The following is a 26,838-nucleotide window of genomic DNA, read 5'->3' on the forward strand; positions in this document are numbered from 1 at the left end:
TTTAAATTACATCCACAGGAGGTTGGTTGAAACCATGACCTGAATCCAAGCAGGCTGATTGCTTACTTAAAAAAAATCCACATTCTTTGGAGAATGTAAATAAGACACAGTCTGATAATATTTAACATACCCAGGACACAAAATTAGTCAACCTACAAAGACGCAGGATAGTTTCAATGCATGTGGAAAAGACAACCAAGATGCCATCCCTGAGACAACTCTGCTGCACATGCATTATGCCCTATCTGTTTGATTAACAAGTCTTAGCCACGTGTCCTCTGCTGGACCTGTGCCCACTGCCAAGCAGAACCATGCAGAGACTGACTTAGACATCCCAGGACCCACTTGAGCAACTGTGAGGTCACCTTCTGAACCACAGAGCTCTGTACAGGAAGAGTGGATATTCAGGGTGAAAAACAAAACTCCTGCTTTCAGACTTCATAAAACTTCCCTTTCTAACTAGGACTATTACTTAGGTTTCAAGAGTCTTTTGATAGTGAGTACACAGAGGGTTGAAAGAAGATTACATATCAGATGGCTCAATGCAAATTTTATTAAGCCCTTTATGTGTTTTCCCTTTGCATATCATTCTCTCCATTTTTATTTTTTAGGCAGGTGGGTAAATATGCCTTGAGGCCACCTGTCACTTTAGCTCTAAGATAAATAACTAGATGCAGAATGCAGCTATAGAGAGCCACACCTGATCTTTGTAGTTGAAGATGACAGTCACTGACCAGCACTTGTAGCAGATCCCAACCAGCCACACACCTGGTCTGTGATTTATAGCACAAACTCCATGTTCAGAACTTGAAACAGTGTGTACCTGCCATCCTTTCTTCACAAATACTCCAGGTGCTCACCAAGGCCCCTATGTTCATCTGCCACTGTGATTCTCTGAGTCCCCAGTGGTGTGCTATGATTTGAAGCTGCACTTTATTGTGTCTTCAAAGTGTTTCTTTGGCAAATTCTGCTTGATTTATCTCTGTTCAACTTACCACCCAGCAACTACTTGGGAATGCAAAGCACAGAATTTCAGAAACTATGCTTGAGAGAGAGGTTGCTGAAGTGTCATGGCTTATTAATATTACAAGTTCTTAAAGTCTTAAACGTGTCAAGTTTACAGTTGTGAAAGAAGATAGTTTAAAATCATAAACCCATAGCACTTAAATGGTGTGATCGGGTTGTGTGGAACTGAACAGTTGGTTTTTATTTGAAGAGAACTCATAAGAGCCTAGAGTAATAATTTGCACAGAAGAGCCATGTACATTAGCTTATAACATCTGACCAGTAGGAAGGGGAGGTTGTAGCATCTGCTGGAAGGAGCTCAGCAAGAAGCAAACTAGTGACAATCTCAGCTGTGTTAGCTTTGTCATCTTGTGGTCTGGAGGTAGTCAAAGGATCACTCTATGGAGTAACTTTCATTTCCTTACTCCCTTCCTCCCTTCCCTCCCCTCTCTTTCCTACCCCCTCCCCTTCCCTCCCCCCCTTCCGTTTTCCCTCCTTTCCTCCTTTTTCGTGGCATTCAGAGCCTTGTACATGCTAGGCAGACACTAAACCACTGAGTTACATCTCCAGCCCCAACTTTCATTTCTTGAGCTCTATGTGCCAGGCATTGATTTAAGCATTTTATATCTATTAACTAATTTAGTCCTTACAGCAACCCTATGCAGTAGAAGTATTATTTCTGTTTTATGGATGAAGAAGCTGAGGCCCAGAGAGATCACTTCCAGTCATGTACAGCTAATAAGGAGAGTTAAAATTATGACACAGGCAGCTTGGCTGCCTCTGAGTTTACTTGTAAATGACAGATTAAAATTTTCTACCTTAACATTTTACTGAGCTGTAGGGAGCAGAAAGTTAATAAACACTTTTAATGAGAAACAGAACTATACAAAAGAAAACCATAGCAGGAAAGCCCAACATTAATGCTGCAACTTACCATGAGAAGCTCTCTAGAGAGTTGTGATGTTTAGAATCATAGAACTATATGGTAAAAAGACCCCCAAGACTTTGTTCTAAGAAGGTTTAATCTGAAACAGTGATTCCCAGATATTTTTGATGTGGATCTTTAAAATATACACACTCCCATAACACCAACCTAAACTACAATCTATTTCTTCATTATAAAAAAGAACATTTTAATGCCAAGAATGTTGGAGAGATATAATCTCTTAAAAAACGGTCTTTCCCAAGAACAAAGCAGGTAAGAATCTCATTTTGACCAGTGAAATTATTGTTCTGAAGATTAGTGGTTAGGGAACTCATTCATTTGGACTGGTAGGTTAGATTCTGTTTTGGGTTAGGATAAATTCCCTTGGGATCAAAAGAACTTTCAAATGATAGCATTATCCTGTCAGTAGGAAACGAGCAGGGAAATGCTAGTTGAACTGTAGCTTGCCTCCTGGTGAAGCTCTTAGTTGTTGCCTTAGCACCCTCAATGGCCTTTCCCATCCAGATTGTCTGTTTTTATTTTTCATCTTCTATATGAGACTGAAAACTCCAAGGTCATAGGCTTATTTGTGTTAGCTAAAATGTTTAAATGCTCTCTTTTTTTTATTATGGAAAATCCAAGTGTACAGTTCACTAATTCGCATTGTTGTGAAGTAGATCTTCAGAACTTTTTTATTTTGACAACCTGAAACCCATCAATCTCTAAACCCATTAAACAACTCCCCTGGACCCCCTCTACTCATGGCAACTGCCATTCTACTTTCTGTTTCTATGAATTTGACTACTTAAGGTATGTAATATGTCTTAGTCTGTTTTCTGCTGCTATAATACAATACCTGAGATGGAGTAATTTTTAAAGAATAGTTTTGTTTAGCTCATAATTCTGGAGGCTGGCAAGTTCAAGAGCATGTGCCTACATCTTCTTCCCATACCATAACATGGCAGGGGACATCACATGTTGAGACAGAGCAAGCCTACTGGGTCAAGTCTGTCTTCCTTCTCTTTATAGCCACTAATACCATTTTAGGGGCCCACTCTAATGACCTTATCTAATCCTAATTACCTCCCCAAATTTCCTCCACCATATACCATTAACATGCAACTTTGGCAATTAAGTTTTCAACACATGAATTCCAGAGAGAAATCATCCAAACCTTAGCATCATATGAATGGGATGTTTGTCTTTTTGTGACTGGCTTATTTCACTTAGCATAGTATTCTGAAGGTTCATTTATGTTATTGTGTATGTCAGAATCCTTCCTTTTCAAGGCTGAATAATATTCTAGTGTGTGTATGTATTGAATTTTGTTTAGCCATCAATTCATCCATTGATGGATATTTTGGTTGCTTTCACTTCTGTTTTCAGTGGCTTCCAAACAGTTCCCTGCCTCCTCTGTGTCCCTGTTGGGGAAGGACCTATAATTCCCTGGTCCACCATCTTGCTCATATCATTCCTTCTATTGATTTGTATTTTAAAAGCATTTTGCATGGCATTGGATGTTTGAGGAAATAGTACTCTCTTCAAGTAACTTTCCTTCTGACTGGGAAGACTGGGAAGACTTTTTTTTTTTTTTTTGGTATAGGGGTTTGAACTCAGAGCTTTGCACTTGCTTAGCAGGTGCTCTACCTCTTGAGCCATGAGACTTTGATAGGCTAATTAGTGAGCAAATTACCTGTAAATGTAATAGGAACTCAGTAGGACTTCATAAGTAGAAGGGCCTTGAACTTAGAAGTGAAGAAAAAAAATAAGCTTCTCTAGATGGTAATAAGATGCTCCTGGAAGGCAGTTATTGAATGAAGGTATTTAGGTAAGATTGGGTGGAGATTATTTTCCTTTTAAGATGAGGCAGAACATTTCACTCCCAGGTTAGTGGAGAGTCATGGAGCTACTCATGGAAATGGGAAGGCCAGGGAATGCAAGTGTTTCTGTTTTTTAACAAGACAGATTTCATATTTATTTCTAAAGGTGTCTTACTTCAGGGCCTCTGAGTACTGTTTTATGAAGAAAGACTTTTAGTGTTCCCTATGAGCCAAAAGAAATACCTTCTTTCATAGCTGCCTCCCAGCTTCCTCTACCTACTCCTGTTAACTTCCTTCTTACCTACTCAGTTTCTATGGTTGCATAAACTTGTCTTTTACCAACCTTACCTTAGTTTGTATTCTTTGCTTCTTCAAACAACAGTTGTGTTTTTATCTCAGTGCCTTTCATTTTCCATACTTGAGAAACCTAGCAAAGCTAAATTGCAATCAAGTTGTCTCATGACTGCATTTCAGACCTTGTAGTGGGAATGTTAATAGTACAAGCATTCCTTTAAGTTAGCTAAAGCCTCCTTTGCATGCTAAATATGTGTTTGTCATCCTTCCGTCTACTCTTCCACCTATCCAAAAGGCATTACTAAGTCTGCCATTCTGGGAAATATCGAATAAATGTAACACACAGCAGCCCCATAATGAACTGTGTTCTCTAACTTAGGATTGCCAAGTAATGGTGGGCAGAAACTCAGACCGAAGGCTTTTGTGGTGTTTGGGGCTTAAAATGATGCCTCTTCTCAAGAATTACCACCACTTTTCTTCTTTCCTTTGCTACCATCTCTTCATTTCTGTTATTTTTTTCCTTCCTATTTCTTAAATACAACCAAGTACAGATAGTTTCCAACTTAAAATGGTTAACTTATGATGTTTTGACTTTATAATGGTTCAAAAGCAATGCACATTATTAGTAACCATACCTCAAATTTTGAAGAGTGGTGTTTTCTAGGGTAGCAATATGCAGTACAGTCTTCTCTCTCAATGCTGGCAGTGGCATCCAGCCGCAGCTCCTAGTCAGCCACTCAATCACAAGGGTAAATAGCCCCTACTCTACAGTATACTGTGTTCCTAAGATAGGATGTTCAATCAGTAGGTTAGGTGAATCTAATGCAGTTGGAATACCACATAGTCTGAGCTTAAGTTAGTAACTAGGAACTGTCATCACTTGGCTCTTTTTAGGGCATAGAAATCTTGCTACTGTATTTCACACTTCCCTTACACCTATACTGAGTAAAGCTGTCCACCTCTGCCTGTTTTGAGCCTGGATTCTCACCTGTGATGTGGGACAGATATAAGAAAATTCTTATCCATACCAATGAGAACTAGTGAGAGAAAAGCTATTTCACATGGAACTTTCTTCACTTCTTTTTGGGTTTTAAACTGGAATCACATTGTTAGCATGGAAGACCTCATTGGAGCACTGTTAAAAGTCAATGCTTAAACCTTTTATCACCTATTATAATTCTCAAATTATTAATCACTTATTTCAACTATGAGACTTAATGGGTAAGCATATTGAATGAGCAACCACAAAAATTTATTTTCCTAAATGTTGGCCTGAATTTTTCATTAACTAGAATTTAAATCAAAGCTCCCCCTCATCCCCCCAAACAAAAAGACAGAAAAGGTAGCTTTAAGAATCACGGGGCAGGTGCAGGTGGCTCATATCTGTAATCCTGGCTACTCAGAAGGCAAAGATCAGGAGGATCATGGTTCAAAGCCAGCTGGGCAAATAGTTCTCAAGACCCTAGCTCAGAAAAACCCTTCACAAAAATAGGGCTGGTAGAGTGGCTCAGGTGAAGGCACTGAGTTCAAGCCCCAGTACCGAAAAAAAAAAAATTAGCAAATTGAATGTAATATTGTATTGAAAACAAAACATCAAGACCTTTTATTTATTTATTTATTTTTGGAGACAGGATCTGTGTGTAGCCTAATCTGGCCTCGAACTTGTGATCCTCCTGCCTTAGCCTCCTGAATGCTGGCATTACAGATGTGTACCATCCTGCCTGGCTGCAAATTATTATTATTATTATATGCAAGGATGACTGACCATCAGAAAATCCAATAATTAATATAAGCCAACATGTTAATTTTAAAGAAGGAAGGTAAAATGATTTTCTTAATAGGTCCCAAAGAGAACATTAAATGAAATTTAATATTTAGTCTGGTTAATTTTTAGCAAACTAGAAATAAAAAGAGAACTTCCCTTAACTTAAAGGTAGACATCATACTTAATGGTGAAACTATAGTCCTATTCCCTCTGTAGTTAAAAGCAGAATATGTGTCCACTGCATCACCCTTGCTATTTTTTTTATTTTAATTTTTTTATTATTCATATGTGCATACAATGCTTGGGTCATTTCTCCCCGCTGCCCCTACCCCCTCCCTTTCCATCCACCCCGCCCCCTCCCTCTCCCCCCCCACCCCCTCGCTACCCGGCAGAAACTGTTTTGCCCTTATCTCTAATTTTGTTGAAGAGAGAGTATAAGCAATAATAGGAAGGAACAAGGGTTTTTGCTAGTTGAGATAAGGAAAGCTATACAGGGAGTTGACTCACATTGATTGCTTGTGCATGGGTGTTACCTTCTAGATTAATTCTTTTTGATCTAACCTTTTCTCTAGTTCCTGGTCCCCTTCTCCTATTGGCCTCAGTTGCTTTTCACCCTTGCTATTTACCAATGAACTGGAGTTCCTAGCTAATGCCAGAAGACAAGAAAAAAGAAGAGGACAAAGTTGTCTATATTTGAAGATTTTGTGGTCATCCATAGAAAATTCAAGAGAATCTACAAATTATTAGAGCTATTAACAGTTCAGTAAGACTAGTGAGTAGCAGGGCTGGTGGAGTGGCTCAAGTGGTAGAGCATCTTCCTAGCAACCTTGAGGCCCTGAGTTCAACCCCCAGTACCACCAAAAAAAAAAAACCAAAAAAAAAAAACAAAACTGAAGATTGCTGAGTATCAGCAATCATATAGTTGAACTATATGAAGTTATAATTTTGTAGATCAAAATTATCAAGTATTAGCATTTTATATTATTCAACCTAATATTAAAATCAACATTTCTGCATAATAGTAATAACCATTTAGTAAATGTATATTTTTAAGGAGTTTATTCACAAAAAGCCCTCACAAACTAAAGATATCCAGGAAATACCTAAGCATAGATATGGATAGGAAGACTATCAGAGAAGTTAGTTACCTCCCAAAATAAGTGTATAAATTCAGTACAATGCCAATCAACTTTCAAAAGGATATTTTGGACAGAATTTTGCAAATTCATCCTAGGTAAAGAGGCAAAAATGAACATAGCTACTTTAGTAAAGAACAGGTGGAGGACACTGACGAATGGATTAAGAAAATGTGGTATCTATACACAATGGAATTTTATGCAGCCATGAAGAAGAACGAAATGTTATCATTCGCTGGTAAATGGATGGAATTGGAGAACATCATTCTGAGTGAGGTTAGCCTGGCTCAAAAAACCAAAAATCGTATGTTCTCCCTCATATGTGGACATTAGATCAAGGGCAAACACAACAAGGGGATTGGACTATGAGCACATGATAAAAGCAAGAGCACACAAGGGAGGGGTGAGGATAGGTAAGACACCTAAAAAACTAGCTAGCATTTGTTGCCCTTAATGCAGAGAAACTAAAGCAGATACCTTAAAGCAACTGAGGCCAATAGGAAAAGGGGACCAGGTACTAGAGAAAAGGTTAGATCAAAAAGAATTAACCTAGAAGGTAACACCCACGCACAGGAAATCAATGTGAGTCAATGCCCTGTATAGCTATCTTTATCTCAACCAGCAAAACCCCTTGTTCCTTCCTACTATTGCTTATACTCTCTCTACAACAAAATTAGAGATAAGGGCAAAATAGTTTCTGCTGGGTATTGAGGTGGGGAGAGGGAGGGGGTGGAGTGGGTGGTAAGGGAGGGGGTGGGGGCAGGGGGGAGAAATGAACCAAGCCTTGTATGCACATATGAATAATAAAAGAAAAATGAAAAAAAAAAAAAAAAAAGAACAGGTGGAGGAGAGGTGGTATGGGTCAGCATGATTTGCAAAAATTCTCTTTGGTAATCCTAGTAGTGCGGTAATAGGAAAACGGCTAGTCTAACAGGTCAATAGAACAGGGAAAGACCAGATAGATATATTAACAATCTAAGTGTAAGCTTTAAAACTTTTAGAAGATTGGCAGCACACGCCTGTATTTCTAGCACTCAGGAGGGTCAGGAGCAAAGATTACAAATTCGAGGCCAGCTTGGACAACCTAGCATTTCAAGACCAGTCTGGGCTACGTAGTGAAACTCTGTCTCCAAAACAAACAAACAAAAAAACATGCCATAGACAGAGGAAAAAAGAAAAGATACACCTCACTGATACTATAATTCGATGGTTATGTACAGCATTCAGCACAGTTACCAGTCAACCTCATTGGTTATTACAACCTTAAAGCTTAGGTGAATCTTCAGTGAGATCTCAGGCAGTGACTCATTGATTCATCCTTCTCCCTCCCTCTTTGGTCTCTTTCTCACTGTCAGCATTTGCTTATGCAGTATCCCATCCCTCAGAACTTTCCTTTCCGCTTCCTGCTATGGCAAATGACCCTGCACTTGGTTATTAGTAGTTGATTGGCTTAGTAGTGGGGACTTTGATGTCTTAATTCAAATGGTGGGACTCCTTGGCAGGCCAAGAAGGTTGACATTTTAAAATAGTAGCAGAGGTGCTATGATTAGTAAGACTAAACTACATGAAGTGTAAGTACCTTGCCTGGGCATCCACTGGCTCTCTTTGTCAGTGAGCCTGTTCTGTTCTTGCACGGGTTCGGGCCGGGTCCCTCACCTCTTGCGCTTGCTCACTACAGTTGAGTTCCCAGAAGTATTTCTGCTTTATCCTTATACAAGAGACGAGGGTTCACACACAGTTCACAGCTTTGAAATGCCTTCTATGCCTTATTTGAAAGAAGGCCTCTTTTATGTATTTTCCACACAGCACATTCTATTGGACCTGTAAGTGTTCAATGGCATAACCCCATTGGAGACTAAGCTGAAGCTAATTCTGCTTCTTTAACTCAACTGCATTTTATTATAACAGTGGGTTTGCTTTTAAAATCTTAATTGGACTTTTGCTAGCCTTGTTCTGTGTTGCTATCAGTTTTTAAAGAACTAAGAAAAAAGGTAACATTAGATTAAAACCCTTTAAATTGTTTTGAAAAGAGTGCTTTTTTGTTTTTTTTAAGAATATCTTAATTGCCTTATTAGATGAAACTCTCTGGATAAAATCAAGACCAGTATGAATTATTAGATGGTGCTCAATTAACCAGCCTGACTGTAGGCCCTATGGAGGCAAAAATAAGCGGCCCGAGGAGCCAGCCAACCTACTTTCAGAGCATAGGAAGGACATGGACACCTTATGTGAGCCTCCCTCACCATTCAGCTGGGGAGGATTCCCTTCACCATTGCGCACACGCACACACACACACACACACACACACACACACACTCACACTCTCTCTCTCTCTCTCTCTCTCTCTCTCTCTCTCTCTCTCCTTCAGAGGAGTTTGGTTCAGTGATGAGAGATAAATTTTACTGACCAGAAGTCTGGAATAATGTGTGAGCTGTTCCATGAAAGAAAGTAAGATCTTTTGAGAGTTGTTGGTGGGGAGAGTCTGCCCACAAATTTACTTCTATGGACAATTTCCAGGAGTGGCCCCTGAGAAGACTAGTAGAAATTACCTTCGTACCTTGGTTGATGTGAAATGTCAGATGACTGACACTTGACTGACAGAGGCTCTGCTGTATTAGCACTCTGCAGTAAGCAAAGAGGTCTGCACTTTGCCCATTGTAAGCTTACAGAGGAGGGGTGAGAGAGGGTTCTTTTGGAAATGACTAGTGCTATTAGAATACAATTCTTTAGATGCTGAATATACCATAAATGTACACCAGAAATGTCATCAGACTGCCTATCCTGAAACTTTTATTTCCTAATGAAAACATACTTACTCTTTGCTTAACTTCATCTTGCAAATGCCTAGATTTTTAAGACCGTTGCAACACTGAGTTTTATCAGTGCCTTAGCCCTTTTGAAATAGGTAACATGCGCAGTGTCCTTTCCATCTTCACCCCAGCTTCCCACAGGGCATATGGTGCTACTAGTTTTCTTTCTTTCTTTTTCTTTTTCTTACTAGTTTCTTTTTTATTTTCTAAGTTGCATTGAGTTGTGTGTCTTTTTCTTTTTATACTCATGACCCATTACACTGTTCTGCTTTTTTCACATACTGTATTTTGAATTGTGCAATCCTGCCTCTCTCCATTTATTCACAGTCCACCCCCCTCCCCTTTCAACTGCTGTTTTCCATCATATGGGTTGATTTCTAATTTTTTTAACTTGTTCACTGTTAAAGTACCTGAATGTTCTCCTTGTAGTTTCCAGTCTTCTCCTTTACTGTACATGTAACAAACACTCCTGTATATTTGGCTCATCTTTGGCATTTATCATCCTTGTTCTTAAAATCAAGTGTTTAAAAGTTGTTTCTCCCCTATATACAATTAATATACACTAATAAAACGTAGAAGGGTAAAAGAAAAAAAAAGTTGTGTCTGTACTCATGCAAAATATGATGGGTCTCTCTCTGTCCTGCAGATTTGCTTTGGTGTGCTGAGTGGGAGACACAGGACTAAAGCGTCCTGCTGGCTTTGAAATGTAGCACATGAGGAAGACGGGGTTCCCATTTCGTAGGACAGCCACCAAAATAACCAACACTGGCATCTGGGCCTGAGGATTCATCTGTAAACTTTAGTCAGATTTACTTTCTATTCACAGAAATTGTTCCTTTTTTTCTCCACAGGCAGTTTCTAATGTATAGCTGTGTCTTCCATATAAATGGAAGCCATCTTCAGCCGTGTGGAGAAAGGAAGAGATGGGAGATTCCCAAATCCACTGCTTAGGCTGCAGCTGGGAAAGCATGTCTGTTTAATTGCAAGTCTGAATTAATTTTCTCAGAGAAAATTCATTTGGTAGTTAGCTTCCATAGTGATAGTACTAGTTTGCTTGTCCTCTATTAGAGACGTATTCTGGGTTTTAACTAGACCAAGGGCTGTTCATCACATCATGAGAAAATACACTCCAAAGTCCCAACAAATAACCTGTTGGCTGTGTTAATGAGAATAGCGTTGCATCCATGTGGCCATATTTTGTCAAACCAAACATCATGTGAGACCAAGAGTAACCTTAATCTGAGTAGGGTCAGAGAAACAAAATCTATGAACTTTTGAAAGTATAATTTTTGTGCTACTGTTTGCTGAGACTCATACTGCGGGAAGACTTACGAAGGTTTAAGATGAACTGCTTCCCGTTTGGATGACTAGAGTTAGTGAGGAAGGAGCAGACTTGTGAAAAGGTGGGGTTTTCCTTTCCCAGTGAAGGAAGAAGTTTCAGAATGAGGCAACATTAGATTAAGCAAAGGGAGTTTCAGCAGACTGACTGAAATGGCTCTTTATCCAAAAGAGAGAGATATGCATGCAATATTGTGGACAAAATTGTGGATAAAAATCCGCAATTGTGGTGAGGTTACTGAAAAAAGTTTTGGAGGGGAGCTGCAAAGAAGTGGCCATCTGAATCTGAAAGATAGACTGGGGGCCCAGACTAAAGGCCCATACAGGCATTTCTGTGACTCACACTTCCTGGAAAGCTGCACTACACTGATCTCCTGTGTGCACTGGGCTGGGCAGGTGAATTGCAAAGTCAAGAAGGTAAAATGATGACAGAAATGAAGGGATCTCATAACCTGGCTAATTTGTGAGTGAGTGGCTTATATCCTAAAGCTTTCTCTTACTGTCAGAGAGGATAATGTTTGCATTTTGTCCTTAAAGATATTTTCATGGAACTTTTCAAGCATACACAAAAGTAAAGAGAGTAGTCTAATGGATCCCATGCAACCATCAACAACCTCCACAATTGTAAATGTTTTGACAATCTTATTTTGTCTTCCTGCCACTTTTTTCCCTCTGAGTATTTTAAAGCAAATTCCATGTGTCATGATATTTTACCTATAAACACTTCAGAGCTATTGCTACCAAACAAATATTTCAAAAATATAACCACAGTACTATTATATTGTACTAATAATTGTTTAATGTCATTTAATACTTGCTCTATGTTCTAATTTCTCCAACTGTAAACTGGGGGTAGTGGAAAGGGAGGCTGAGGAAGGAGCTGCAAAGGGGGTCACTAATAAACTTTAGGGATGTTGGATGCCTGCTTGCCTTCCTTCCTTTCTTCCTTCCTTCCTTCTTCCCTCCCTCCCTCCTTTTGCTTCCTCCTTCACTTCTTCCTTCTCTCCCTTCTTTCTCCCTCCTTTCTCTTCTCTCTTCCTTTCTTCCTTTTCTCTCATCTTGCTATTGTTGTCTTCACCTCCCATGTGCTGGTATGTTCCACCACACCTCAAATACTTACTATTTTAATTGTAGTGATTTCACAAGTATATCCCATATGTCAAAATTTATCCAGTTGTACACTTCAAACAGTTTATTGTATGTCATACCTCAATAAGGCTGTTTTTTTTTTTTTAATTCTACTGGTAGGGCTAGAGACATTAAAAACATTTTCTCAATTATCTAAAAAATCTCTCTTTATAGTTGACTTGCTCTGAGCAAACCAAAGGATCTCAATAAGCACGCATTGTATTTGGTTGAAAGGCCTCTAGGTTTCTGGTCATCTGTAGGCAGATCCACTTTCCCCACCTCCCTTTTTAATGCCATTTATTTGTTACAGAATTCAGACCATTGACCCAATAGCATTTTCCACTTGTGTTTTGATGATTCAGTTAATTGCAGCCTGTGGTAGAATGTTCCTGTCTCCTGTATTTCCCATAACCTGGTAGTTGGATGTTATGGCTTCACTGGGCTCAGGCTTGATAGGTGATGCTACCGTGAATCTCTTACTGCCTCACACCAGAGAAGTCTGATTGTTCTGCTTTTAGTGCACAGGTGTTGTCAATCTTATAAGAAAACTTACAAAGTTCCCTGTCAATTTTTAACTAATTGTTTAACGAGCTGCTTCCTGGATCTGTTATTTCCTTAGGAGAAAATTACTAGTGTGTGTGTATATACAATTTTTAACAGCTACATTGAGATGTAATTTACATACAGTAAACCACATATATTTAAAGGGCACAATTCAAGAAGGCTTGACATATGTATATACTTTGACACCGGTATATACATATGTATACATTTTTTATGATTGCCTTGCTGCTGTGGAGAACATGGTGTTGGGACAAACCATGATTCCTATGGTCATATTTTTTTGAGGGTAAACCCTGATTTTCTCAGTGATAGCAACAGGATTTTTCTATGTGGCAAGAGAGAACAGTTTGGAATTTGCTTTATTACCAGTCATGGAGATCATGCTAAAATAAAACAAAACAAAAAACTGTGAGTGCTCCTGGTTTCCCCTTACAGATGTTATTACAAAGATATCTTAAATACCAGCTTACAGATATGCACATACTGCTCTGGGTTTATTATAAACCCAGTCCTGTTTTTGACTCCCCTACTTAACTGAGTTCCTGTTCCACTTCAGAAACATAAAATACCAATCTCAAAAAAATATGTTTAATAGGGAAATCTTTTCATTCTTACACAATCTTTTCTCTTGCCTTTAGAGAAACTCTTTTAATAGTAATGGTAGTGATCCTAGGCAGAATGAAACACAGGAAGTAGTTTGAGTTGTCTGAGTTATATACCCGTTTGAAGTGGTTTCTGCCAATCTGTCTGTATGCCAGTAGGCCATATGTATAACAGAGTACAATGCATATCTTCAATAAAAAGAAGTAGCAAATTGACAGAGGAGGATTCTGTTGCATAGAGTAATTTTTCTTGGCTCAAGGAAAATCTTGACCTGTGATGCCATGTTTCTTCCATAGGTTGGAGCATTCATATGTTGGGATGCATAGGGAAGTTAGGTTAGCTGACTGAGGTGTGGACGGAGCTAATTCCCCGGACTGGTGAGAGGACTGATAATCGCAGGACTTGAGCAGTGGGATAGATCAGGGACAGGCTATTGGGGTGGTTCACAGTGTACACAGTGCCTGTTTTAACGTCAGCACCATCGACGGCTTCCACGTAGATCCAACACCTGGTTGTTGCAAGTAAGTCCCTTTGATCTGGGAACAACAAAACTACTAAACTTCTCTGTCTGTTTGTTTTTGCGGTGCTGTGGATGGAACCCAGGACCTTGAGGATGCTAGACAAGTGTTCCACCCAACAAACTCCTAAGCTTGAAGCAGACCTGCATAATCAGTACACAGGCAACCTGTTTTTCTACTTTTGGTTTCCACCGCTCTGCACCAGTCAGGGATGTCATTTCTAAGAGCGAGTATATGTGTGCATGTATGGATGTATCTGGTCTCCCAGTATATTTTCAGAATTCCTCTGAACTTCGTAAAAGCAGTCTTCTTTGCCACCTTGCCCTCAGTCTACTACTGTTCTGGAAAAAAAAGTTAAATTTTAGGCACAGATGTCATTGGCAAGAGTCTTGAGTTAATGGATCAAGAAGTCTAGTCCCTTAAAGGCCATTAGTTTAGCTTTGTTTTCAGATGGCATCTTCTTATCCCCCACCAGTCATTTTACTGATCTTGCTCACCAGGAGCCCTGGATGAAACAGGGTGTTGTAGTACAGAGTATGATCATCACTGAAACAGAAAAGCACAAAACATGTGCCAGAGCTTCATCCTGCAAGAATCACTAATAGTAGTGTACTACAATGCAGGTGGTAGGATGTGAAAATCAATCTGAGACTAAGTTACTGCAATGAAATGGAAGCATTTTATATTCCAAAATATGTGTGGGACTCTGTGTATACTAAAAATTTAATTGTCTGCTTTATTAGTAGGTAAGTTTTACACTATGTAGATTATAGCTCAGTTTTTTAAATACTTGTGGGAATTAAAAAACATAATCCTAGCTGGGCACTGGTGGCTCATGCCTGTAAGCCTAGCTGAGATCTAGGAGGATTGCAGTTTTAGGTTAGCCCTGGCAAATAGTTCTCAAGACCCCATCTCCAAAATAACCAGAGCAAAAATGAATTGGAGGTGTGGCTCAAGCAGTAGAACACCTGTTTTGTAAGTGTGAAGTCCTGAATTCAAACCCCAGTCCCACCAAAAGCCCGCACATAATCCTGTATTGAAATGATCCTTGAGGTTTTAGGAATAGATGAAATTGAGAGCTGAAGACAAAAGCTTAAGGAAAGCCTACCTGTCAAGGAAGGGGGAAGACATGTGAAAACGAGGACTGATTAGAGAGAGGAAGAAACCACATGGGAACAGTAGCCTAAAGTTCAGGAAAGAGGTGGGTATGAAGGCCTCACATCTATAATACTAGCACTTGGGAACCTAAGGCAGGAGGATCGTGAGTTTGAGCCCAGTCCGGGCTTATATTGACACTACATAGTGAGACCCTATTTCAAAACAACAACAAAAAAGTTCAGGAGAAAATTCAGTGCCCAAATACAGAATAAATGTGGGTGGAGAATTACAGAAGGCTAATGAATTTAGCTGTAAGGAAACTGCCAGTGACTGTGGAGAAAATAGCTCTCTTGAAATAGAGGCATTAAGAAGTAAGCTGTAAGGGAGAGGAGGGTGCATATTACTTTTTTTGTTTGTTTTATCTTTTAGACAGGGTTTCGCTTTGTAGCCCAGGCTGGCCTTGAATCCTGATCCTCCTGCTCAGCCTCCCAAGTGCTGGGATTACAGGCATGTACCACCATGCCGGGTCTGCACATTACTCTTGGCAAAGAAGAAAGAGCCTAAACAGAGTGTCACAGATAATCTAGAGGCAAGGCAAATTTGTGTCTCTCTGACTCCATCTCTGTCTCTCCTTAGATGGAAGAAACTTGGGAGTATTTGTAGCAAGAGGAAGGAGGCAAACAAATGAGAGCAGAGAACGATAGTATGGATGTCTGAGACCCAGTTCTGGCTCAGATGGTATTTGGTGCACAGCAAAGCACTTGTACTTATTTGCTGTCAGATGACAAGTGCTGAACAATCAATCTTTGTCATTATCCTACATCATGGCAGGATGGCCTCTTCCCATGGGCAAACCAGTGCTGTGTGCTGGGCCCAGTCCCTAGATGAACTCTATCTACTCCTTTTACTTTTTGAAGAAAACAGATCCTAATGCAAATGACACCCTACCACTTTGGCATGACCCCAAATGTGCAGAGACCCAGGATGAGACTCATTCTTGAACATCAGTGTTTGAGTACTGACAGCAACTGAGTGAGAGCACATTCAGTGCCCACCACCTGTGGCCAAGAACCACCGTTTAAATTGATGTTCCAGTTCTCTGGTCCAAGAGTCAAAGAACATATTTCATCAGAGCTTCTGAACTCTGAGAAAGAATAGTAATGATGGGCAAAGGAGAGGCCCAGCAGCCTTGAGGCCACTCCACCATTCAGCAGACTCTACCTACCCCACACTGCCCCTTCAGACCACCCCATCCCTACTCTTCTTATTGTCTGTGCCTACTTTTAGTCTCTGTTTTAGCCATAAATACAACAATTCAGGCTGGGCACCAGTGGCTCACACCTGTAATCCTGGCTACTCAGGAGTCTCAGAGATCAGGAGGATCACAGTTCAAAAAGCCAGCCAAGAACCCTTTCTGGGTCACCATGAAAAAAAAAAAAAGCCAGCCAAGGCAAATAGTTCATGAGACCCTATCTTGAAAAAACTCATCACAAAAAAAGGGCTGATGAAGTGGCTCAAGGTGTAGGCCGTGAGTTCAAATTCCAGTACCACAAATAAAATAAATAAATATATTCAGGCTACTGTCATCATTGAACTTAAAGACCTTTAAAGTCCTAAGTAACACTGTGGCATTCTTCCCTTTGGGTTATTAACTAAATTTTTTTCTTTTTTGCAGTACTGGGGTAGTACTAATTCTTAATGTGGTTTCTGCCTTGTTTGTTTTGTTTTGTTTCGTTTTTTCCTTTTGTTTTGTTTTTTGGTGGTACTGGGGTTTGAACTCAGGGCTTCATGCTTGCTAGGCAGGTGCTCTACCACTTGAGCCACTCCACCAGCCATCTACCTTGTTTTTTTAAATACTTTTTCTCAATTATATATTGGTAGTAAATTATATTTTCTCATATCTCTTGGAAATAAAAAGTTAGTAAAGAATTCATTTTTAAAATTATTATTGAAAGAATTTCTTTACCATGTCTCTTCAAGTGGTCTTTGTAGGTTTTGTGGTAGATGCAATTCTGGGTACTTTTAGTGAGTGGAAGGGTTAAAATACCCAGTGCTGTCACATATGGCAGTGAACAGAAGCACAGATGTTGATGATACCACGTAATTAGTATTCTTTTATGTAAATGAAGGCTGTCAGCATGTTACCATAGCGTCTACTCTCTCTGAAGCAGGAATTTATGCCACTTGGTCTCAACAAGATCAAGCAGGATTACTCCATGGTCCTTAGTTAAGAACTGAGAAAAAAAAATATGAGAGAGACGGAAAATAGAAACCTCCTCCATATTGTAGATTCCCCCTTTTTCCTATTTTGTTTTTGTTGAAATTTTATTTCTGATGATAGTTATTAATTCAAGATGTGATAAGAAATTTGCTGTTTCAGACTAATTAGAATAATCCAACTGAAAATCGTATTTTCAAGCCTATAGATTTTTTTTACAGTGATAATAATGTTCATACAGAGACTTTTAAAAATGATGGGATAAATCTGGAAGTTCCTCATCATAAGAAAAGTCAAAAGTTGAAAAGATTTCATTATCTTCCCATTTAATACTTAGTGATTTTTATAACAGAATTATTTAAAATAGTGATTATGATTTTTAGCTCCAGTTTTTCAGATTTTTTAAATAAAACTATGGTAATTAAAAAAGCAAATGCTAATATTTTGTCACGTTTACTTTCCCCATATGCAAATCAATTCAGGGTGTGCAGGGCATTTATAAATAAAGGGCTGATCTATTTAAAATGTAGAACTATTCAGCCAAATCCTGTTCTTTCCCAATTACACTTCATTGCTGTCTCTTTTGAATACTGGGTACCTGTCACACTGGATGGTGTATGTTTTAAGTGGAATGTTAGAATTATCATGACCTTTGAGGATATGCAGGGAAATTGTACAGGTCAGAAATATACAATAGAATTCCTCTTTCTGTTAGCAGGCATGAGGCCTTGTTCTGAAATAATGTGGTCAGAGCATGTATGGGAGGTGAGTTAAACCTGTTCTTTCTTGAACTGAGCCTATCTGAGATATGTTCTTTTTGTTCTTTATCTTACATATTGGTTAAGGTAGTGTTTTTCTTTTGTGTCACTTTTGGGAGATTTCCATTTCATGATCCGATATCATTTTTCCTCTAGAGAAGCCAGTCTGCCTAGCTTAGATCATTGGTGAGGTGCAAAGTAGCCCTGTGTTTTACTGAATGGATTTACTCTGCCATATGGCAGGTTAGTGAGTCACCAGGACAGATATGTAATGAGAAAAGGAAATGTGCAGGAAAGGATGTGCATGATCAGCAGATTTATAGATCAGAAAATGAAATCAGAAGAATTTCCAAAGTTCCGTTTCTGTTTGACAGGTCTGCACAGAGAGGGTGTGGGTTGGCTTTTTAGTGTTTTTCCAATTTGGCTTTTGGGCATTGCAGAATATTTTCTCTAGCACAGGAGGTGATTCTGTAAGGCATCAGTGCTCTGGTGTTGTATTGCTATATTCCTGTTTACAGAAATACTCCCTCTTTGTAGGATGTGACTCTCTGCTGTATTTCACAGGATAAGATCTTGGTGGCAATTAAATTCTGGAAGATCCACCAAGGCAAAAATGGATTTGCCACACATAAGGTTTTGAGTTATAAGAAGAGTCTATTCAGCAAGTACTAACTCTTTCAAAGGAAAGAAAAACAGAAGAGCAGAGTGAGCTAAAGACAGTATGTGCTGTGTCTTAAAACCACAGCCACTAGCCACATTTCAAATGCCTGGTGATTACATATTACTAGTTACTGTGATATTGGACAGCAGAGATAGGGAATATTGCATCATTGCAGAAATTTCGATTAGACAGCTGGGAGGAATTTGAGAAATAAAATTCTTTTTTTTTGGCAGCACTGGGGTTTGAACTCAGGGCCTCACACTTGCTAGGCAGGTGCTCTACCACTTGAGCCACTCCACCATCCTGAAATAAAGTTTTCTTTGATTTCTGAGTTTGTCATCCCTAACTTACTGGATTAATGCAGTGGTTCTAGGGTTTTGGTGGGACTTAGGCCTTAGTGCTTACAAAGCCGGCACTCTACCACTTACGTCATGCTTCCAGCCCATTTTCTTCTAGTTATTTTGGAGATGGGGGGGTCTCAGGAACTATTTGCCCAGGCTGGCCTTGAACCATGATCCTTCCGATCTCCGCCTCCCAAGTAGCTAGGATTACAGGTGTGAGCCTGGTCTATTCCATCTTTTTAATGTATATGTGTTTTGATTTTCCTGTGCCATAAGAAAAATAAGCAAAAATAGTTGAGTTCTGTTTCTGACTGTATGTCAGGGTAATTGTTTGGTACTGGAGATTAAGTCCATGTGCTCTATCAGAGCTATATCCCCAGCTCTTTGGGAGAGAATTCTGATAATATTTTTTCCTTTTTCTTTTCTTTTTTCTTTCTGTGGTGCTGGGGCTTGAACTCAGGGCCTACACCTTGAGCCACTCCACCTGTCCTTTTTTTGTGATGGATTTTTAGAGATAGGTTTGCCTGGGGCTGGGTTCGAACCTCTATCTTCCTGATCTTTCCCTCCTGAGCAGCTAGGATTACAGGTGTGAGCCACTGGTGCACAGCCTGATAATACTTTTTGATCACTAAGAGTTGAGCACTCATAGGTCTTGGCATTATAAGAGAATAAAACAAATATAACACGTGATTTCTCAGAAGGAGATTATATCTAGTCAGAAAATGGATAAACACATCCAGAGAAATTAGTGATTTGTGTGTTACCACTGTTTAAAAAAGCATCTTCATATATGCCATCTGGCAAACCTCTTGCTTTTTTTCTTTTGTCTTGGTAGCTAAGTTAAATACAAAAATTCCAGTAGTCACTCCACCTCTTGTCCTAATTCCTTTCTTACCTATCTTTAGTAAAGAAGGTGAAATTTTCCCCATTCTTTCTATAAGATGTAAATGTTCCCCTGGCACCAGTGGCTCACGCCTGTAATCCTAGCTACTTGGGAGGCTGATATCCATAGGATCATGAGACCCCATCTACAAAATAACTAGAGCAAATGGACTGAAGGTGTGTCTCATGTGGTAGAGCACCTGCTTTGCAAGGGCCAAGTTCAAAACCCCAGTCCCACCACACACTCAAATATGTAAATGTTCTTTTCAGAAGGACACATTTAAAGTGGTATTTAAATTGAGGCTCAAGGTATACCTCCTTAGTTGTCATAAAAGTGATATTTTGTAGAAAACGCTTGTCTTACCTTTACCTTACCCTGTATCTCTGCTTTGAATTACATTGTAATCAACCTGAGATTGCCCTTTTGTTTGAGTTTCTTCATCTCTCCTACTGGTATTTGAAACACCAGAAAACTTCAGCTTTCAAAAGGAACCAACTTTGAATCAAAAACTAATGAGTTTTGAGTTGAAATGCCCTCTCTATAGGAGAATATTTTGCTCAAAGTATTTTTTTCTTTGGGGGGGTGGTGTGGTGCCAGGTTAGGAGAGTGGCGACCGCTCTGAGACATGGATAGATGCAAACATGTGGGGCGGTTACGACTCGCCCAGGACCACTCCATCCTGAACCCTCAGAAGTGGTGCTGCCTGGACTGCGGCACCACCGAGTCGGTGTGGGCCTGCCTCAAGTGCTCGCACGTGGCCTGCGGCCGCTACATTGAGGACCACGCGCTGAAACACTTTGACGAGACGGGGCACCCGCTGGCCATGGAGGTCCGGGATCTCTACGTGTTCTGTTACCTGTGCAAGGACTACGTGCTCAATGACAACCCGGAGGGGGACCTGAAGCTGCTGAGAAGCTCCCTCCTGGCGGTCCGGGGCCAGAAGCAGGACCAGCCGGTGAGACGCGGACGGACGCTGCGATCTATGGCTTCGGGGGAGGACGTGGTCCCGCCGCAGCGCACTCCTCAGGGACAGCCGCAGATGCTCACGGCTCTGTGGCACCGGCGCCAGCGCTTGCTGGCCAGGACGCTGCGACTGTGGTTCGAGAAGAGCTCGCGGGGCCGGGCGAAGGTGGAGCAGCGGCGGCGGGAGGAGGCGCTGGAGCGCAAGAAGGAGGCGGCGCGGCAGCGGCGGCGCGAGGTGAAGCGGCGGCTGCTGGAGGAGCTGGCCAGCGCCCCTCCGCGCAAGAGCGCGCGCCTGCTGCTGCACGCGCCCCGCGCCGGGCCCGCCCCGCGCCCCGCCGCCCTCGCCGCGCCTCGCCGCGCGCCCGCCAGCGCCAGCGCCGCCCCGCTCAAGCCGCGCCGCCTGCCCACCGTGGCCCCCGGCGTCACGGGCCTGCGCAACCTGGGCAACACCTGCTACATGAACTCCATCCTCCAGGTGCTCAGCCACCTCCAGAAGTTCCGGGAATGCTTCCTGAACCTCGACCCTTCCACCTCCGAGCACCTGTTTCCCCAAGCCACCAACGGGAAGCCTCAGCTCTCGGGCAGGCCGCCCAGCGGCTGCGCCTCCGCCCCCGAGCTGTCAGCCAGAAATGACAGGGCCGACGCGTGCGAGCGGGAGGGCCTCTGCTGGAACGGGGCCTCCATCAGCAGGAGCCTGGAGCTCATCCAGAACAAGGAACCCAGCTCCAAGCACATTTCCCTCTGCCACGAACTGCACACCCTCTTCCGAGTCATGTGGTCCGGGAAGTGGGCCCTGGTGTCGCCCTTTGCCATGCTTCACTCGGTGTGGAGCCTGATCCCTGCCTTCCGCGGCTACGACCAGCAGGACGCACAGGAATTTCTCTGCGAGCTCCTGCACAAAGTGCAGCAGGAACTCGAGGCCGAGGGCTCCACTCGTCGAATCCTCATCCCCTTCTCCCAGAAGAGGCTCACCAAGCAGGTCTTAAAGGTGGTCAACACCATATTCCACGGACAGCTGCTCAGTCAGGTGAGTGTCGGCCCGCCCCACCCTGGCCCCACCCCGCCCCCGGAGGGAGACTCGGGTGGCAGTTGGGCTCCCTGTGAAGGCCTCGAGGGATTCCTGGGCTGGTGGGATAACCAACATTTTCTGGGATTGTGCAGGTTTGAGGGTGGCCGCTGTACCTGTTGTTATACACTGTGATGGTTGGTGAACTTGCTTACTCTTCCTGGGCAGGTTTTTAGTGTGCCTGGTCATAGCACCTTATTTTCAGTGAATGTCTTTTAACTGTTACTGAAGATATGGGTAATACAGTATTCTCATTGTTAGAATTGCCCATTGTTGCCATCCCGTCCTTTAACTAGATTGGGAAACTGAACAGTTTACCTGTAAGCTTGCTTATAGTAGTTTGAAAGAGCATTCTTCCTTTTGCACCTGCAAGGAAGGGCGTTGGCTGGGAGCATGGTACAGGTCTAAGCAAGGCTCTTTCCTGTTCCCTAGCACCTTTCATTCCCTGGATCTTTAGCCGTGTTGGGAAAGATTCTTAGGTAAGGACTTAGGAGAATGTGCAGAATGGGAATTTTTATAGATTTTAGGAGATGTGTAAAACCACTACACTGAAATACTGAGGTTTTGCTTTGGCTTTTTGCTTTTTTGAAAGACTGATGAGTAGAATGGAAAAAGAAAGTTTATTGAGGCTTAAAAAAAAGTACGAAGTCTAATCACAGCACTTTGAGTCTGCAGATAGAGGGATAAGGGTAGGGGTACTGCAAGAATGAAGGGCAAAAAGAGGCCCATTGATTGCAGAGAATGGCCATGGCAAGAGGAGGAATTCCAGGGTGAGAGAAGCAGCCACCTGGCAGCTCTCTCCGACTGACTCCTTGAATGCCTCCACTGTAACTGGCAGTCCCTGCTGCTGCAGCCTTTGGTGGGAGAGCAGGCTTTGGTAATGGAGAAGAGAGAGCACCCTGGGTGTAATGTCTGTGCTCTCCAATATGTAACTAGTTTTACATAGTTAGAAATGTGCACCAGATGTAATATGCTACAGTTCTCTTAATTAAAGTTCTGTCTCATTTTTAAAGTTAATTTTTCATGTTTTGTTTTTTGAGACAGGGTCTTTCTATATAGCTCAGGCTGGCTTCAAACTCCAGATCTTTCTGGCTCAGCCTCTCAAATAGTGGGATTACAGGTGTGCACTACCAGTGCCCTGTTTGTTATTTTAATATGATGTTTTTTTTAAAATTATATACCTACTTTTGGTAAAGTGATGTGTCCTATATAAAGCAAGCAAAATTGCATGTGGGAAGCAATGGAAACTACATAATCTTCAAACCAATCTCTTCGTTCTAGGTCACGTGTATATCATGCAATTACAAGTCCAATACCATTGAGCCCTTTTGGGATCTGTCCCTGGAATTCCCTGAACGCTATCACTGCATAGAAAAGGGGTTTGCTCCTTTGAATCAGACAGAGTGCCTGCTCACGGAGATGTTGGCCAAGTTCACTGAGACAGAGGCCCTGGAAGGGAGAATCTATGCTTGTGACCAGTGTAACAGTGAGTACTATGTGGAAAATTGGGCATGGGGAGGCAGGGTTACACCTGTAAGATAATTGAAGGTGCTGCTTTGGCCCCAAAAGTAACACTGAATAAATTGTTTAAACCATCTTTTAAAGAGCTTTTCTTCCCCACTTTCTGAAAATAAGCAATATGAACTTTTTGTATTAAAACAAAGGCCTAGGGCTCAGGAAGTAGCTCAGCAGTAGAGCACTTGCCTAGCATGCACAGGGTCCTAGGTTTGATCCCCAGCAAAAAAAGGAAAAGGCCTAGGAGGTATGCCTCCTTTGAACCCTTCTGATTGACATTAGTTGTTACTAGGTGTGAAGTATGTGAAAGTGGCTCCTGAAACATGGGCTCCGAGAATGTTTGTACTTAGCTCCATAGTGCTGCTGGAGCCCTGCTTAAGTTCGTGAATGTAGAGCCTGACAATTCTTATTTGATCTACATTCAGGTGGCACAGCCTGCTTGCTATAGAATCAGAAAAGTGTGTTTTTGTATTGAGTCAGTAGATTTAAAGTCTATCACAAGTGATGCTCATGATTGGTACACTAGGACCAAGCAACAGATTCAGGTGCTCAGGGTAGTCTCATGAACATTCTCTGCATTGTTTTTTCCTCACAAGCATTTGCATTTCAGAGAAAAATCACAAGTAAGAATTTCTGTGTCATTGCTTTAATTTTAAGTTGGGTTGCATGGCTACCTGAGTGTCTTACGCAGGGCTCTTCTGTCTTGCCATGTTAACAGTTAATGCTTCTGCTAAGCCAGCATGATCAGAGAACATACAGAGCAAATACGTGGAAAGTCATGTTTGGTTTTAATGGCATATAAAGATTCAGGAACTAAAAATGTAAAATTAATGGATGGTGCAAGGACCATTCAAAGCCATGAAACAGTTTGGATTATAAGTTTTGGAAAAATCGTTATTATTAATGCAGTGCTAGGGATCAAATTCAGGGTCTCACATATGTTTGGCAGGTACTAAACCACTGAGCTACATCCCCAGTCCTGAAAAAAAAATCTTACAGTAGCACTTAATATATTTTCCACATGGTTTTTTAAAATAGTAACCTGTAGGAAACCTGTTCTTTGAAGAATCATGATAAAAGTCAGGCAAGAAATACTCTTCTTTGTTTTTATGAAAAAGGATTGCTTTTCTGGTTGCCTGATGTAGCAATTTATCAGGATTGCTAATAATAGCAGGGAAACAAAACCATGGTGAAAGAATGAGATACATTGATCTGTTACTTGCAAAGTTTCCAAGTCATCAGTCTTCTGTGTGTCTGTGAGGCTACCTTAATCAAATAGAGACAGAACTGGCCAATCCCAATTGAATCAGTAATTTCTTTTTCTTTGTGGATTTCATTTTAGGGAAACAAAGCCGGATTCTACATTGTCTTCATCTTAGCTCACATACTCCCTCTGCTGAGGGTGGCAGTCACTGCCAGGTTCCCAAGCAGAGCTGCAGTCATTTTCAAAAATCTGGTGATCAGGAATGGAAAACAGGGCCAGGTCCCTCTTTGACACTCCTTCTGTCTGTGCCCTGACATGTCATGAGTGCGTGCCCTGGGCAGATTCTCTGCGTGCATACATCTTCTGATGCAATCCATTACGAGCAGCAATATCCCCACCTCCTGTTGTCACAGAAAACTATGATATGCCATCAGGACACTGAGACCGTGGTAGCAACAGCTCAGACACAATTAGCAGGCACCTCAGTAGAGCACTATTTTATATTCCCATCCATTCACCTTTTATCAGCAAATAGTTATAGAGAAGGCTTCAGGTGCAAATTAAGAACACTTCATTTCCTCTGTTTATTTACTAAAAAATTTAGAAATGCATTTCCCCTTTAGAAATAAAATTAGAATCAGAGCGCTGGTTCTGACTTAGCTGTCCTGCACGTCTAGTACGTATGCTTTTATCCAAGAAGCATGTTTCATAAATGAGGGATAGCGTAAAAACATAGAACCAGCAAAGTTTTATTTTCTGAACATTTGTATGTGCCCCCAAGCACATACTGAAAAAAATCTGTTCAAATATTCTGTCTCTAAGCCAGATGTGATGGCACATAGCTGTAATCCCAGCACTCAGGAGGCAGAGGCGAGAGGATCACAGGTTGGTGACCAGCCTGGGCTCCATAGTGAGACCCTGTCTCAAAAAAAAAAGAAAAGAAAAAACACAAGGGAGAGAAAGTATACAAATATTCTGTCTTTTAGTAAGCTTATCCTTTTTATCTTTGCTCCTACGCCTTAAATATATGCAGTATTGGCCTATTTACTGGTGAGAGAACTGAGGTTTAGAGTTTTAGATAACTTGCTCATTTAGCAAACAACTAGCTATGAGCAGGAAATGAGTTAGGCCTGTCTGGCAAAAACAAAAGGCCTTTTAAAAGTTATATTATACTACATCATAATGTAAGTGATAAATATATTAAAGGCTTGGCACCCTAGTATGTTCAACTCTTTGTGCACACTGTTCAGTGACCATCCATTATAAGCCATCAGTAAATCCATCCATCGATAACTCCGTAGCATCTGGAGTATACCAACCCAATTGCTGATGGCAAAAATTTGAAAATAGATATATTGGGATTAGATTTGGTTGCTTGTAACAGTCAACCCAAACATCAGTAAATTAAAATGAGATAAAATTTTATTTTTCTGTTATTAAAAGAAGTCTGGAGGACATCTAGGAGCTGTCATGTAGCTGAATGCTCATTAGGGACCCATGTTTCTTTTTTCTGTTTTAATATCCTAGTACAAGGCTTCCATCCTCATTCAAGGTTACTTTGTGGCCCCAGAGGAACTCTGGAATTCTAGCAAACTGTGGAAAGAACAAAGGGATGAATCTTCAGCTGAGTCAGTCCCTTTTTTTTTTTTAAATGGTACTGGGATTTGAACTCAGGGCCTTGCTAGGCAAGTGCTCTATCACTTGAGCCATGCTTCCAACCCCTTAAGTATTTCAGATAGTTCTTACACTTTTTGCCCCAGTCAGCTTCAGACCACAGTCCTCCTATCTTTGCCTTCCAAGTAGCTGAGATTACAGGAGTGTACCACTGTACCTGGCCTTGAGTCAGCCGTCTTTAAGCAGCCATCCCCAGTGCCACACAGTCCTTTCAGTCTTAGCCAGAAGTCCAGAGCTGGACCATGCAGAAATGTGAGGCTAGGAAAAGCAGTCTTGGAAAGGGTCACATTGCTACCCACCCCTAAATGGAAGATCAAGTATTGAGAAATAAGAATGTATATTTATTTAGTGTCAAGTCACTGTCTCTGTCATAGCTAGGAAAGAATGAGTTTCCTCATACTCAGCCTATGTCTTATACCTTCCCAAATCATGTAGGCAAACGACGAAAATCCAATCCAAAACCCCTTGTTCTGAGTGAAGCTAGAAAGCAGTTGATGATCTACAGACTACCTCAGGTCCTCCGGCTGCATCTTAAAAGATTCAGGTGAGCT

The 26,838-nt window shown here is 41.2% G+C and overlaps 1 protein-coding gene across 13 annotated transcripts in view; it reads left to right on the forward strand.

Annotated features, from left to right (window-relative positions):
- Usp49 (ubiquitin specific peptidase 49) overlaps positions 1-26,838 on the forward strand; it is a 74,939-nt gene that overhangs the window by 44,949 nt on the left and 3,152 nt on the right. For 7 of the 13 annotated variants that reach the window (XM_020157275.2, XM_074082198.1, XM_074082197.1 and 4 more), the window contains 3 exons: positions 20,463-21,855; positions 23,176-23,380; positions 26,723-26,831. In XM_020157275.2, the coding sequence (XP_020012864.2) occupies positions 20,491-21,855; positions 23,176-23,380; positions 26,723-26,831 (1,679 nt within the window). In that variant the 5' untranslated portion in view covers positions 20,463-20,490. Of the gene's footprint in view, positions 1-17,937; positions 17,988-20,462; positions 21,856-23,175; positions 23,381-26,722; positions 26,832-26,838 lie in introns of all 13 variants that reach the window. The other 6 variants (XM_074082193.1, XM_074082194.1, XM_074082192.1 and 3 more) reach the window with 2 other exon arrangements.

The sequence above is a fragment of the Castor canadensis genome, chromosome 8, assembly GCF_047511655.1.
Source record: "Castor canadensis chromosome 8, mCasCan1.hap1v2, whole genome shotgun sequence".
Lineage (NCBI taxonomy): Eukaryota > Metazoa > Chordata > Mammalia > Rodentia > Castoridae > Castor > Castor canadensis.